We start from the raw sequence: 15,370 nt of genomic DNA, 5'->3' as shown, positions 1-15,370 counted from the left end.
AAACACCAGTTTGTGAGAAGATTATCTTCTTTTTTTAATAGGCAGATAAAGTTTTACATTGGAACTGGCTAATTTGTCAATTGTTTGTTACAAATGTTCGTATTTTAATATTAAAAAATGTTTTTGCCCAAAACATATGTGCACTATATGTCAGTAAAAATACTATGCAAATATTGCTGTCCTTGAATGCTGAGTAAACACTGACACTGATTGCATCTCTTGTACTTTATCAACGCAGTATCTAAAAACTTTGCACCGTAGTGGTTAAAATCTCATTCTAATAAGAGTTAAAAGCGCATTCGGTTATTAGGTTTATAGGATTATTGAATTATGGTTAACAGTTGGTAGAATTTTTTTTAAACATTATCTGCCAATTACATCTGCCACCCTTCTCCAAATCTGTGCCCCTACCTGGCCCCCCAACAAAAAATTTCTAGACACGCCACTGAGTGTCACCAAGAGATTTTCGTTAACATGTCCTGAAGAAAGCTGCACATGTTGTTTCATGCTTCATTTGACACAAAGTGACTAAAACACAGTGAAGAAAATCCAGATTTCCATACATCCTGAAGAACACGTTATTCACATCTCTTTTGGTGCATGACTGCTAGAGATCATTTGATTTTAAAATGTTGGTTTTGTTATGAAAACGTGTTTGCACAGGTAGTTTCAAGATTTTTTTTAAACAAAAAAAAAGCCCAAAAGAAATAGCAGGAGTGCACAGAGAAAGAGGGCGGGGATTCATTTTCTATAAATGTAAAACACGTCACATCACTGAGAGGAACGATGGAGGAAACATCTCTGCAATGTCTGCTCAGTAAGTAAAAACCTCTTAAGGTTACCTAAAGTTTATTTTACAGAATTTTTGAATGTTGATTGATGACAGATGAAAGAAAATGACATAAGCAACAAGTGAAACAGTATTTCAAGAAAGTTTAAAACACAAAGAAGACACATTTCAGCTGTGAAGAGGAAGTTTGAGCATCTTACAGAAAAATAGGATGTGAAAAACTGAATTTAGCAGTTTAGTGATTTTAAAAACAGAACTGTACTGTGGATATACATTTTACTGATACTCGGCTGTCTTTTACTCAATGCATACAAAAGGTCTAAAGCATGAAAACAAAGTAGAACGATATTAACAAAAAATGAATTATATTCATTTAACAATAATAAAAAAATTCCTACATCCTCAGATGAAGATCAAGACTGCTTGTTTCTGCTCAGGAGCAGAAACATTAAAATGTCTACATTCAACATAAGCAGCATTCATTAACAAAACATAAAAATCTAAATAATAATCTGTACCACAAAGGTAGATGTTAGACTACAATGACTAGACTGATCTCTGACACATTGTTATAGAAGTACTTTAATTTAAAGACTTTTATGTTGAGTTAATTTTTATCAGTGTTCTGTTTTTTAGGTCTATGGATGTGATTCTTGTCTGACTGCAGTCATGACATTTGACAAGTTTCACATTTTGACATGAAGCATAAATCAGACTTTAAAGGAGCATTTTAATCAACACAACAGAATCTCTTCTCTTTATTGGACACAGCAGTACAGGAGATAATATTACTTATCACTTGATTGATTGACTGATTGATGAAGAATTTATGTGTTTGTGAAAACTCAAACCAACCTTTCCTCTTTAGTTCTGATCTCACTGCTGAGCTGCACAACAAACCAAGGTCAGTAACCTTCTTCTGTCACAGTTTAAACCTGATAAATGTTCATTGATATGACCTGATTGGGTTCATGTTTCACAATGTAAATTCTAACAGATCATCAGTTTTTCATTTTAACCCTCACAGCTCGTCTGACTGTGAGTCCCAGCAGCTCTCAGTTCTTTGAAGATGACTTTGTGTCTCTGAGCTGTGAGGAGGACGACAGCTCTGCTGGATGGACTCTGAAGAGAAACACAAGCAGACGGCAGAGGACTCAGTGTGGAGATGGGTGGGGAAGATGGTCTGGTTCTTCTTGTACCATCAGCTTCATCATCTCATTGGAAAGTGGAGTTTACTGGTGTGAGTCCAGAGAGGGTCCCATCAGCAACATGGTTAACCTGACAGTCACTGGTAAGCTGAGTGTGTGGAGTTAGTGTTGATGAAGCTGTGTGTAAATGGATGAAATGCTGTAGTTTGTCTCTGTGTTGAGGTGGATCAGTGATCCTGCAGAGTCCTGTCCTCCCTGTGATGGAGGGAGATGACGTCACTCTGCTCTGTAAAACAAAGACCACTCCCTCCAACCTCCCAGCTGCTTTCTATAAAGATGGCTCCCTCATCAGGAAGCAGCCTACAGGTCACATGACCATCCAGCATGTTTCCAGGTCTGATGAAGGCCTCTACAAGTGTGACATCAGCGGTCATGGAGAGTCTCCATCCAGCTGGATCACTGTCACAGGTGACACACTCACCTGTCTGTGTTTCTGCAGCTTTCAACATTCACAATGTGACGACAACTTAATGACTGTGTTTGCTTTATTTTAGGGGAACACACCACCACACCTCCACCTACATCCACACCTCCACCTACATCCACCTCTCCTCCTGATTTCTCCTGTGTCCCTCTATCACTCTTTTCTCTTGTCCTCACTGTGTCAGTTATTAGTTCAGTCTGTGTTCTGGTTCTTCTGGTGTTACTGGTTCTGCTGGTGAGACAACAAGTTCAAAGGAAATCTGAAAGTGAGTCTGAGCCGTTTCTCTTTCAGGTTTAGTTTCTCAGAGTAAAGTTTTGTAAATTATTTTAACGTCATATTCACAAATTATTTAAACAGTTTCCTGCTGTGATTATGAAACAGTGAAATTACTTTGCTGTTCATTCTGGTTTCTTTTATCTGACAGGGGAGGAGTTGGAGATGATGACATCACGTACAGCAAAGGCTCAAGTCATCAACAACAGCCAATCAGAGGAAGCAGAGGTAGTATTTAATGTGCTGTGTGTTGAGGGTTCATGTTGATATTCAAAGGAAATATAAAAAATGGTTAAATGAACTCTGTGAACTCACTAATTAATTCATTTTGACAGTTTATGATCCAGCGCAACATAAATCGGATGCCGAATTCCCACTTTAAGAGCTTTTTACCATGAAAATACACACACACAGATCATCTTACTTCCAGTTTCACTGGTTTATTTTTTATTCTTTACACGATGAAGATTATTTGAGTTTGTCCACCCTCAGTTTCTTCCTTTTAAATCCAACCTCTCTTCATCTCCTGTTCTGGTTTTTCTGAGTGAAGAAACAGTCCTAGGTCAGGGACCCAGTGTTTTCTGTTTGTATTGTTATTCCTTGATTTCATGTGTCATTGTCAGTGTTGGGGAGTAACGGAATACATGTACCTCCGTTACGTATTTAAAAAACAAAATATGAGTAACTGTATTCCGTTACAGTTACCGTTTAAAAAGGTGGTATTCAGAATACAGTTACTTTGTTGAAATAAATGGATTACACTGCGGTACTTTCCTGTTTCATATTGTCGCGGGTCATGACTGTTTGGGTTTTGTTTGACAGCTACGTTCTGTTATTCCAGGCGGCAGCGTTACGGTTGCCATGGTTACAGGGCGACGCTCTCTCGCTCTCTGCGACTGTGTGTTTCCTGGGTGAGAGAGCGCCTTTCCGTTGTTGTTGTTGTTGTGCTAAGCTAACAGGCAGAATGCTACAAGCATAGCTCTAAAGAATGTAGCATCATGGGCAGTGTAGTCCGTGTTGCAGGGAGAATGGACTGCCATACACGTTATGGGTCTGTGAGCGCGAGGAGGGAGAAAAAGGGGAGTGGAAAGGTACGAGTTGTCATCGAGGAAAAACGGGAGCTGGAAGCATGTAAATATAATAATAACCACTGCAGCCAAGAAGAGTGCCTGACGAGCCCAGCTGTAAGTAAGCTATTAAGACTCGACTGTACACTGTGTTCGTGTTTTCCTCCGAAAACAATAAGTTCCGTTGGAGCAGCCTTTCAACGCCTCTCTCTGTCTCTCGCAAGAAAAGTTGACCCAGACAACAAAGTAAAGCTATTTTTCGGCTACGAGCCGACAGGGACCCCGCCGTATTAGTCAGAGGTCCCTTTACTACAGTTCGGAGTCGCGGACCTTCAGTAATAGTAATAAATCACACAGCAATAGTACATTCACGTTGTTGTAAAAAGCATGATAATATATTAAGTAATCCAAAGTATTCAGAATACGTTACTGTCATTGAGTAACGTAACGGAATACGTTACAGAATACATTTTGGGGCATGTATTCTGTATTCTGTAATGGAATACATTTTAAAGGTAACCTTCCCAACACTGGTCATTGTGAGTCTCTTGGTTTTGGTTTCTGTCTTAAGTATTCCTAGCTCCTTAGTTTTTACTGAGTTCTAGTTCTTAGGTTTTGGTTCCATGTGTGTACATTGTTGTGTGAGTTCTTGTGCCGTGTTTACCCTCGTGCCGTTATGTTTATCTGCCCCCAGCTCCTCTGTGCACTAGTCTTAATAGTCAGTGTGCTCAGTTTTGCATCCTCCTTTCTTACCATGTGTTATTATCCTCAGCTGTGTCTCCCTGCTTCTCCCTCTTTGCCCTGTTGACCTTCTGTATTTATTGTCTGTGCCTGCCTCTGTGCTTTGCCGCATCGTTAACATTCATGCCCTCAGACCTGCCTGTGTGTTTTGGTTCTTGCTCAGTTTCTAGCCCTCCTATTTTGTTCTGTTTTTGAGTGATGCCTGCAGTAAAGCAGTGGTCCTTGCGTTTAAGTTCTGCTTCCAGGAGTCTGCATGTTGGGTCCTTTTCCTGCCTCCCTGCACACGGTCATAACACTTTCATTTCTCTCCTTGTCAAAACCTTTAGCTACAACACACTGTGAGACAAACTGTTTGTGTGTTTGATGATCTTTGAGCGTTGAACGTTTGTTGAAACGTTACATTTGAAAGAACTTGTCATTTAAAAAATCCTACTCCCTTTATGCTCACACCTCTTCAGTCACTTCAGCCAGATGCTGAAATATCAACCACAACTTAAGGGCAGTTTGGTACAGATTATTATTTTGATTTTGAATTTTATGTATTAATAATGAAGGGTGCTGATGTTGTCTGTAAACATTTCATTTATCTGCATCCTCACCAACATCAGCTACTTCCTCCTGTTGTTTTCTATGAGCTGACACATGAAGCTAAACTGGGATCTCTCATCACAGTGCTGATGATAGTGTGTTTCAAAGTGTGGGGCTGTTTTGTAGCTTGTGGTAAAATTAGTGGGGTTTTTTCTTCTCCTACTGTTAATAACCAGTGACCAAATACAACCAGAGGGTGATTTTCCAAAGTAGAAAAAAGATGATCACATCATCTTTGTGCTACATGAGGAACAATAACTCTGTTCTTTTAACATACATCCTGTACACTAACAGTGCATTTAGAAGTTGTGGTATTTGCAGTGATGTCCTCTGTGTGTGTTTTAATGAAACTGAGTTTGTGTCTGTAAGATGTCAGATACATAAACTTCTCTTTAACATAAAGATTTGATTTTATTCTTCTTCAGACTTTAACTGTGATGCTCTGATACTTTCACTAACATTCTCCTGTTGTGTTCATTTACTTTACATAAACATGAGTTTACAGAGCTGTTTATTCTTCTCATGTTGAACTGTGTGTGTTTGTGTTCAGACATTAAACCAGAGCCAGACGTCGTCTACTCCTCACTGAAGTCGTCCACCAGTCCAACCACCGATGTCCAGCTGCTGGTCTCTAACTGGTCCACACAGCCACACAATGTTGATTTGCATATATTCTCTAGTGCCTTCTCATTAAAATATACACTCTAAGTGTTTGTATGAGTGTATATAGTATAACTAAAATATGAATGTCATCTGTACAGCGTTGTCCTGCCTTCTCTGCAGCATCAATAAACTTTGCTGTCACATGTTGTTCCTGTCGTGTGGTTCTGTGGGTTTCAGAAGTATTGCTGATGGCAAAATGTGAGTTGTGTTTCTAACTGATACACACCTTTATTCAGAGCAGATAAGAAAGAACAGACACACAATTTAACCTCAACCACAGATTAAAAACAGCAGGAACATCTTTCAGTGGCTGAAATAACTCCGAACAAATTGTTTGTCTGAAGAGTTGAGTATCAATTTGTGTAAAGTTAGTCAAATTGGTAAGATTTTACTTCACCAAGACTAATGTTGAATTAGTTTTAACCCTAAACAGGCACTTTTTCTGTTCACAGCTTTTCTATTTGGGGTTTCTAATGAATGTTAATCAAATCAAAACCTCAACACTAGATTAAATTTAAATCAGTTTGCTGCCTTCATGTACAGTCTGAGGGATTTACTCATGTGTAAAATTGCTGAAACTGTCTCCTCACTCTGTGAGTCACATCTGTTTGTGCTTAAGTGCCCACTAGTGAAAAGTTGCTTGGCATGACATTATTCTTTACACATGGCTGCGTGCTGGACTGGTCGCTGAGATATTATATGAAAACAATAAAATATAAATATCCAGTCTATATTCCCAACCTTCCAGTTGCTCTCTGGTCTAGAGTCACAGTAAATTTTCCATAGAGTCAGATGAGGCAGAGACGCAGGAGCTGATGTGCAGTCAAAGCTGTCTCTGAGCAGCTTCCAGTATATTTTTGTACGAGTGTAGATTACTAGGAAGGTGAGATAGAAATGCAGAGGGATAAACAGCACAACACAGCTGACAAACAAAGAAAAATAATAATACCAAAAAAAAGAGAAAATCCACATTTCAATATTTCTTTGACATTTACAGACGAAACATGAATATGTAATTTACATGTCCTTTCCTCTGTGACCGCTAGAGGTCGCTTAATTTCAAAACGTATGGTTCGGTCATGAAAACGTGCTGGAGCAGCTGGCTGAGAGGTTTTTCTTCTTCTTTTTTCTTTTAAGGAGGACAGTCTGGTTTTATAAAGTATTTTCACTGTCTTGTTATATGATTAAAAAATATTTTCTGTTTTCGTTTTTTCCACCCACCTACATCAGAAAAGGTAAAAAAAAAAAGGTGGGAGGTCGGTGGGGGGCACACAGAGCAAGAGGGAAGGGATTATTTTTCTCGTGTCTTCAGACTGTAAATGAAAAACACATCACATCACTGAGAGGAACAATGAAAGAAACTTCTCTGTGCTGTTTGCTCAGTAAGTAAAAGACGTCTTTAAATTGTTAAATTGTTTAATTTTTGTTTAAATTATTTAAATTGTACTTGTTTCTTTATCTTTCATTATTTTTATCCTTTACCTTTTTTTTTATTTCATCTTGCTCTTTTAACCCTTGCCTAACTTTGTATTTGTATATGGACAGCAAAGAAAGAATTTCATTGCACAGAGAAATGATCTGTCGAAATGGCAATTAACGCTTTGAATATTGGATCTTGAAATTTTTTATAACGGGTGAAAAAAAATGACATAAACAAGAAAGTGAAAGCAGCATTTAAGCTGTGAAGAGCACGTTTAGCCGTCTTAACACAAATGAACAATTTGTGGAAAAACTGAATTTAGCAATTTAGTGTTTTTTTTTAAAAAACTGCACAGTGAACACACATTTAATAATATACATGCTGTCTTTTAGTGCATACAAAAAGGCTACAGCATGAAAACAAAGTAGAACAATGCAAAAACTGAAAATCTTTCCTGCTTAATAATAAACCAAAAATTCCTCTCTCCCCAGATTAAGATACAAAAGTTTCACATTTTGACATGAAGCATAAACCCAATAGCACAGAATCTCTTCTCTTTATTGGACACAGCAGTACAGGAGATAATATTACTTATCACTTGATTGATTGACTGATTGATGAAGAATTGATGTGTTTGTGAAAACTCAAACCAACCTTTCCTCTTTAGTTCTGATCTCACTGCTGAGCTGCACAACAAACCAAGGTCAGTAACCTTCTTCTGTCACAGTTTAAACCTGAAAAAATGTTCATTGATATGACCTGATTGGGTTCATGTTTCACAACAGATCATCAGTTTTTCATTGTAACCCTCACAGCTCGTCTGACTGTGAGTCCCAGCAGCTCTCAGTTCTTTGAAGATGACTTTGTGTCTCTGAGCTGTGAGGAGGACGACAGCTCTGCTGGATGGACTCTGAGGAGAAACACAAGCAAACAACAGAGGACTCAGTGTGGAGATGGGTGGGGAAAACCAGCTGGTTCTTCATGCAGCATCAGCTACATTTTTACAGTTGACAGTGGAGTTTACTGGTGTGAGTCCAGAGAGGGTCCCATCAGTAACATGGTTAACCTGACAGTCACTGGTAAGCTGAGTGTGTGGAGTTAGTGTTGATGAAGCTGTGTGTAAATGGATGAAATGCTGTAGTTTGTCTCTGTGTTGAGGTGGATCAGTGATCCTGCAGAGTCCTGTCCTCCCTGTGATGGAGGGAGATGACGTCACTCTGCTCTGTAAAACAAAGACCACTCCCTCCAACCTCACAGCTGCTTTCTTCAAAGATGGCGTCTTCATCGGAAAAGAGCCTACAGGTCACATGACCATCCAGCATGTTTCCAGGTCTGATGAAGGCCTCTACAAGTGTGACATCAGCGGTCATGGAGAGTCTCCATCCAGCTGGATCACTGTGACAGGTGACACACTCACCTGTCTGTGTTTCTGCAGGTTCAACATTCACAATGTGACGACAACTTAATGACTGTGTTTGCTTTGTTTTAGACAAACACACCACCACACCTCCTCCTACATGCACTTCTCCTCCATCACTGTCCTCCACTGCTCTCTCTGTGCTGTCATTTCTTAAATCGATCTGTGGGTTCTTACTGGTGTTACTGGTTCTGTTAGGGAGACCATGTGTTCACAGGAAAACTGAAGGTGAGACTCAGACTTTGTTTTTCACAGTAAATTATTCTGAAATGATATTCACTAATATGTTTCTCACAGTATGACACAATAAATCATTTCACTTTTCATTCTGGCTCATTTCAGCTGATGGGGGAGACGTTGGAGATGACATCACGTACGGTGACAGAAAATCTCAAGTCATCAACAAAAGCCAATCAGAAGAAGCAGAGGTAGTGTTTAATATGCTGTGTGTTCATGTTTATATTGAAAGAAAAGATAAAACTCTGTGAACTCACTGAGCTTAAACTAATGTGTTAAACACAATTAAAATTCCTTAAATATTCCTTGTATTATATGTATTTTCTACATTTATATGTACATTTCCAATTTCTTCGTCTCGATTTTAAAGTGACGTCAGTTTTTTATTTTTATTTTTCAACCTCTTGTTTGGGGTCTTCTAGTCACGTTGCTGTGCATGAGTCACACAACTTTACGAATACAATAACTTATGTACAAAAAATCTCATACAAGTTCAAACATTGGTGACTTTGATCTCTGATTCAGATGCAAAGCTTTCTGAAAAGCTTTTTAATGCAAAAACTCAAAGAGGTCATGTAGGATTTCTTAATGCCATAGCTGTATTTACTCAGGAAGGAAATCACATAGGCCTCTCATACTGATAGATTAGATGCATCGACTGATAATCACAGACACTCTGGAATTTGGCAACTTCAACACAATTCATACATATTTTATTATAAACGTTTCTGAGTGTTGCATTATAATATGTAGCTACACTAGCACCACTGTTTCAGTCTTTGACAAAGTTTTCATTCATTTTCATTTCAACATTAAAGTCTTAAATATCTTTAAACCTGGTAAACATTGACCTGGTAGTCTTGTCTTCTAGGACTTGTGCTCACCAGTGTTTTTGGTCCACCTAAAGCCAGAAGAGATGAAGAGGCCAACAGAGAGCAGAGAGCCTGAGAAAGCTGGAAGTTGTGAGACAGGAGACAGAAAAGGAGTTTTATGCTGATTTGTTTTTAGCCGGCAGAACAGAGTTGTATGTTGTGAGTTTGTAGCTGACGTTAATGAGTGTTTTTCTCTGCATGTTGGGCTGTGTGTTTTTCAGCCTGTGGTTAGTCTGTAAACAGAAACTAACAGCTCTGTGGTCGTCATGTTTCCTCTGTCAGATAAAAATACTTCATCTGCTCAGGTTGTCATGCAGGACTGTTAATGTGCAAACAGAATCAAACTTAGATCAGTTCTGCTCACATGCTGATATGGTTTGAATCATTTTATAGTTTACTTATCGTCCTGCCCCAGTGTGAGGATCCCTGGTTAATGAGCTGTTCTTTGTTCCACATGTAAAACATTATATATCTATTTATGACTAAATCTGTTTTATGCTTGTGATAGAACAGCTGAAGAAGATGGAGCGAGTTTATGATAGAGCACAGCATCTCACTTAGAGTTGTTATGCGTGTGATCAGGATGTATTTGTACAGGAAAAACATGATGAATTGCTTAACAGGAAAACAGTGCATCATGTACCAAGCTGAATGCAAAAACTTCGTCATGACTGGATGATGAATATTTGTATAAAACATGAAAACAGAACTCTTTATTCTATTTTTGATCAATTAAAAGACAACATTAACAACTAACAACTAACATTAGAACTCTGCATGAAAATCGTATTTGAAGTAACATTTAAATGAACTGCACCGAAGCATCTCAAACTATCCTAAGATCACAGCAGCTCCTCCTGCTGTTTCCACTGAGCTGAAAAATGATGACAAACAAGGATCTCTCCTCACTGTGTTAAACATGATGTACAGTATATACAGTGTGACAAAGTGTGGGTCTGTTTTGTACCTTCTGATAAAATGTGTTTTTTCTTCTCATATTGTTTAAAATCAATGAACAAATATAACGAGTGTGGTCTTATCCACACAAAAAAGAACTGATGAAATGTTTAGGAAATATTTTCATTGTATAAGAAGCAGTGATAAGTTGTTGTCTTTTTTTAAAACACTTTTATAACTTGTAGCATTTGCAATGATTTCCTCTGTGTGTGTTTCATTGTACAGAGAGTGATCCTGTTCCCGTCCACTCAGCCCTGAGAACTGAAGACATCATTTATGGACAAACAGGTACAGCTGCTCTTTAGTCACTTTCAGAATATCACTGGTATCATGTTATGAATTGTAACTGTTACATTCTACAGTAATGCTTTACTGTCATCGAGAGTTTTGCGATCTGACTAAATGTTTACTGTGCAGGACAGAAGAAAAGAAAAGAAGAAAAGAGATGTATTTTGTACATTTGTGTCATCATAATATTTATTGAAATGATCTCATGGGAAATGTGTCCAAACCCTTTCACTGGTATGTCAGGTCTGATTTTAAAATGTTACATAAGTCGAAGTACAAAAGTATAGGATCAGCAGAATTTGCCCCAAGAATGAAAGTAAAACTAGAGCTTATGACTTATATCTTTTTATCTGACTTTATTACATTACTGTTCCTTGTATTCATGTCCACAACAGTCTGTCCACACTTTAGGAGACAAAAAAAACCCCATGCCATAGTTGTATTTACTCAGGAAGATATCATATAGACTTCTGGTACTGATAGATTAGCTGCATCTCTTACAATCTGGAATTTGGCAACTTTGACATAATTCATGCATTTTTTACTTTGCAATATGTAGCTGTCCTAGCAGCACTGTTTCTGTCTTTGACAAAATAACATTCAAAACTTTTTCCCAGTTCACAATCAGTGATTGTTCATAATAATCACTCTTCTTCTGTAACGGGACAGACTTTTTATCGATTTCATTTCAACATTAAAGTCTGAAATATCTTTAAACCTGGTAAACATTGACCTGGTAGTCTTGTCTTCTAGGACTTGTTCTCACCAGTGTTTTTGGTCCACCTAAAGCCAGAAGAGATGAAGAGGCCAACAGAGAGCAGAGAGCCTGAGAAAGTAAAGGGTGTGATACAGGAGAGAGAAGAGCCGTGTTATGCTCAGGCCACTTTTGGCTGACATAACAGAGTTGTATGTTCTGAGTTTGTAGGTGATGTTAATGAATGCTGTTCTTTGCATGGGTTTTTCAGCCTGTGGTTAGTCTGTAAACAGAAACTAACAGCTCTGTGGTCGTCATGTTTCCTCTGTCAGATAAAAATACTTCATCAGCTCAGGTTGTCATGCAGGACTGTTAGTGTACAAACAGAATCAAACTTAGATCAGTTCTGCTCACATATATATCACAATTTTGTATTTCACTGGTATGATTTGAATCATTTTATAGTTTGCATAACATCCTGTTCCGGTCAGTGTGTGAGGACGCTGGTTAATGAGCTGTTCTTTGTTCCACACATACAAACATTATATTTGCATTTATGACTAAATCTGTTTTATGCTTGTGATAGAACAGCTGAAGAAGATCATCAGAGCTTATGATAGGCCACAGCATCTCACTTTGAGTTGTTGTTATGCCTGTCATCAGGATGTATTTATGCACGGCAGATGTCATGAACCAACCTCAATGCAGTAAATTTGTCATCACTGGATGATGAACATTTGTATAAAACATAAAAACAGAACTCTTTATTCTACTTTTTATCAAGTAAAAGACAAGATGACATTAGAACTCTGCATGAAAATAAGACTTTAAGTAAAATGTAAATGAACCACACCTCAGCACCTCAAACTGTCCTAAAACCACAGCAGCTCCCCTGCTGTTTCCACTGAGCTGATAAATGGAGACAAACAGCAAACTCTCATCACAGTGCTGACCATAATGCACAGTGTGACAAAGTGTGAGTCTGTACCTTGTGATAAAATATGTTTTTCCTTCTCATATGGTTGAAAATCTGTGCACAAATATAACAAGTCATATCATTGATATTATATTCTGAATTATAACTACAGTAATGCTTTACTGATTTAAAGATTTTGGCAATAAGGCTTCATGTTTACTGTGTAGAAAAAAAACATTTTTATAATACTTAATACTGAAACTTATTCAAATTCCCCAAAAGTTTCAGTTTAATTTAAATTGAACTCACATAAATGAAGCTTTACTTTAAAAAAGTAATAAATTACTAATTACTTAATCAATATTGTATTTAAAATACTTATCTAATTATTGTGTCTGAAAAGTAACTTAATTACTCAATAAGTAATTTAACTAAATACTTCTTAAAATCCATATAAACCTTGAGTGGGCAAACAATAGAAATTAAACTCTTTAAATAGTAAATACATTTTTTAAAGACGGAGACTCTACAGTGGGCAGCGGTAGCATCTCTTCCACAATGTAGCCTGCAATCATTTTTTTAAGCTCACCTTCAGATGCTTTCTGTGCTGCTGAAGTAAAATCAGGTTTTGCTGCGGTGATATCCATGGATGATGAACAAGGATCACTCAGTGTTCGTCTATGCTCTCGTGTCAGGTGCTTCAGTAGATTACTCGTGCTATTAACAGCAGCCGATAGTTTTACTAAGTAACGCGTTGCACCCAACACTGGTTTCTCCTGTAACCAGTTTAATACTTCAGAAACAATGTCTCCCTCACCGTCTGAACACTCAACAACAAATGTAAATTTAAATTTTAAAAGTGTTTTAAATCCTCTCCCCATTCTGTCAGTTTACTTCACATAAACATAACAGAGTTTCAGAGCTGCTTATTCTTCTCATGTTGACCTGTGTGTGTTTGTGTTCAGACTTTAAACCAGAGCCAGACATCGTCTACTCTTCACTGAAGTCGTCCACCAGTCCAACCACTGACATCCAGCTGCTGGTCTCTAACTGGTCCACACAGCGCATCAGACCTGAGGAATTTGACTTGTAATACTTATTTGTTATATTGTGTTGTGTCTTCTCATTATAATGTACACTCTCTGTGGTTGTATAAGTCTGTCTGTATATAGTTTAACTAAAAGTAATTAAAAATATAAATGTAATGCGTTACTTTAAATGTCCTCAGTAACTTTGCTTTTTCTTCATTTCATTTATAAGCGTGGCACCGTGCTGTCGTCTGCTTCCTCTGCAGCATCAGTAAACTTGTCACATGTCGTTCCTGTCGTGTGGTTCTGTGGGTTTGAGAAAAAGCGCTGATGGAAAATTTGTCTCTAACTGATTCACACCTCTACTCAGCAGATAACAATGAACAGACAAACAGCTTAACCTTGATAACAGACTAAAAACAGCACGAACATCATTCAGCGGCTAAAAAGAACAAAGTGTGTTTGTTTGAAGAGTTTTAATTCAAGGAAATCAAATCTGTAAGAATTTTCTTTCTGGTTAACTTGGTGTTAGCGTGCTCTTTTTGTAGATTTTTACACAGAGTTGAATTCACGATGGCGATTTGTTTTCTATCCTTGATGCAGTTTACACTTTACCAACACACTCTCAGCCTCTCAGTATTATCTCCACTCATTAAAAGTTGCAGACCTCACCACCATTTTCCTTCTCCCTGCAAACGAACTCACGTCGGCTGATTGTAGCAGGATATTGTATATTAAATGAATATATAAGGTAACCTAAGATTAGCATTTTGAGAATGAGATGAAATATATCAAGTTAATTGTATTAACCTCTTAACTTACTGTCAGCAATCCCGAAATGCAGGATGATGTAACAAAATACAAGTAACTTAAAGGTGTTTTTATAGTTGTCTGCGTATTGATACCGAAACATCCGATCGTCGTGTTTCACCTTATGGATCAGGATATTAGAAGATCGTTGTGTTTCCTCAATGATTTGAAGTAAATCTGTCTTTCATTACTAAGAAAGAAAACAGAAGCAAGTAAAACTACCAAAAAAGATCAAGTCTAAGCAATATTTGATATGGGAACTATTTCTCCTTCCGCTTATGTGCGTGTCCCAGGGATCAACTGGGGCTTTCATTTGAAATATTAAAATAAAATTCATAAATAATAAATAAATAAAATAATAAATAAATTTACTTAAGCGGCTGATGGTTTATATAAAAATGCCTATACAGCAGGATTTTAAACATTAAACGATGAATATTATTCAACTTTTTTTAATACACTGCCCCCTAGAGCCTTTCATGTCTCAGTGAAATGCAGATTCATTTATGAATTTTCTCGTCAATCTTTAAAAATCTTTTTCTGATGGACTTTATGGAGAAATACCAACAGTCACTTTGGTCTTGTGATACTTACAAAATAACTGTGAAATTGTAACTTGAAATTCTTATTTCTTAGTCAAGCAGCAACTGTGACTTTAGGCTTGTCTTTTTAAAATTATAAAAATATTCCGAGTTATGTTTTGAGAGAAATTGAAGAAACTACTGACCAGCATTTATTCAAGCAGGAACACCTCAGAGGTCAACTGATTTCACTTCTGAGCCAGAGGTCATCTACTTCTCATCTACTCCAACAGTCCAACCATGTGACGCTTACATCCATTCTCTTCTATTTATCCTTGTCAGGGTTGCTGCCATTAGGTCCAACTTTCTCCAGTCATCCCTGTTGCCTCTTTGGTGCTGTTCCCGCCCATATACCTTTACTTCTTCTGTGTTTCGTATTAATGCTCATTAGCGCCG

General features: G+C 37.6%; 1 protein-coding gene across 1 annotated transcript; it reads left to right on the top strand.

The window, feature by feature from the left end:
- The first annotated feature begins 786 nt into the window (after positions 1–786).
- LOC147334243 (low affinity immunoglobulin gamma Fc region receptor III-like) lies at positions 787–11,209 on the top strand. The gene is made up of 9 exons (XM_086286671.1): positions 787–817; positions 1,659–1,694; positions 1,818–2,081; positions 2,161–2,406; positions 2,493–2,564; positions 8,664–8,819; positions 8,934–9,019; positions 10,883–10,945; positions 11,075–11,209. Exons 1-8 carry the CDS (start codon positions 787–789, stop codon positions 10,913–10,915), a joined length of 924 nt encoding a protein of 307 aa, XP_086142797.1. The 3' UTR covers positions 10,916–10,945; positions 11,075–11,209.
- The last annotated feature ends 4,161 nt before the right edge of the window (positions 11,210–15,370 follow it).

The sequence above is a fragment of the Aulonocara sp. 'chitande type north' Nkhata Bay genome, linkage group LG3 (assembly GCF_057382095.1).
Source record: "Aulonocara sp. 'chitande type north' Nkhata Bay isolate Kocher_YH1m ecotype deep benthic linkage group LG3, A_spYH_male_GT1.1, whole genome shotgun sequence".
Classification (NCBI taxonomy): Eukaryota; Metazoa; Chordata; class Actinopteri; order Cichliformes; family Cichlidae; genus Aulonocara; species Aulonocara sp. 'chitande type north' Nkhata Bay.
This window is presented reverse-complemented; position numbering and strand designations above follow the sequence as displayed.

Excerpts from the sequence above, each read along its gene's own strand:
- LOC147334243 (XM_086286671.1), top strand. The coding sequence starts at position 787 with ATGGAGGAAACATCTCTGCAATGTCTGCTCA. Across the intron at positions 8,820-8,933 it reads TGTTCACAGGAAAACTGAAG|CTGATGGGGGAGACGTTGGA; the intron begins GTGAGACTCAGA and ends GGCTCATTTCAG. Across the intron at positions 9,020-10,882 it reads GCCAATCAGAAGAAGCAGAG|AGAGTGATCCTGTTCCCGTC; the intron begins GTAGTGTTTAAT and ends TTCATTGTACAG.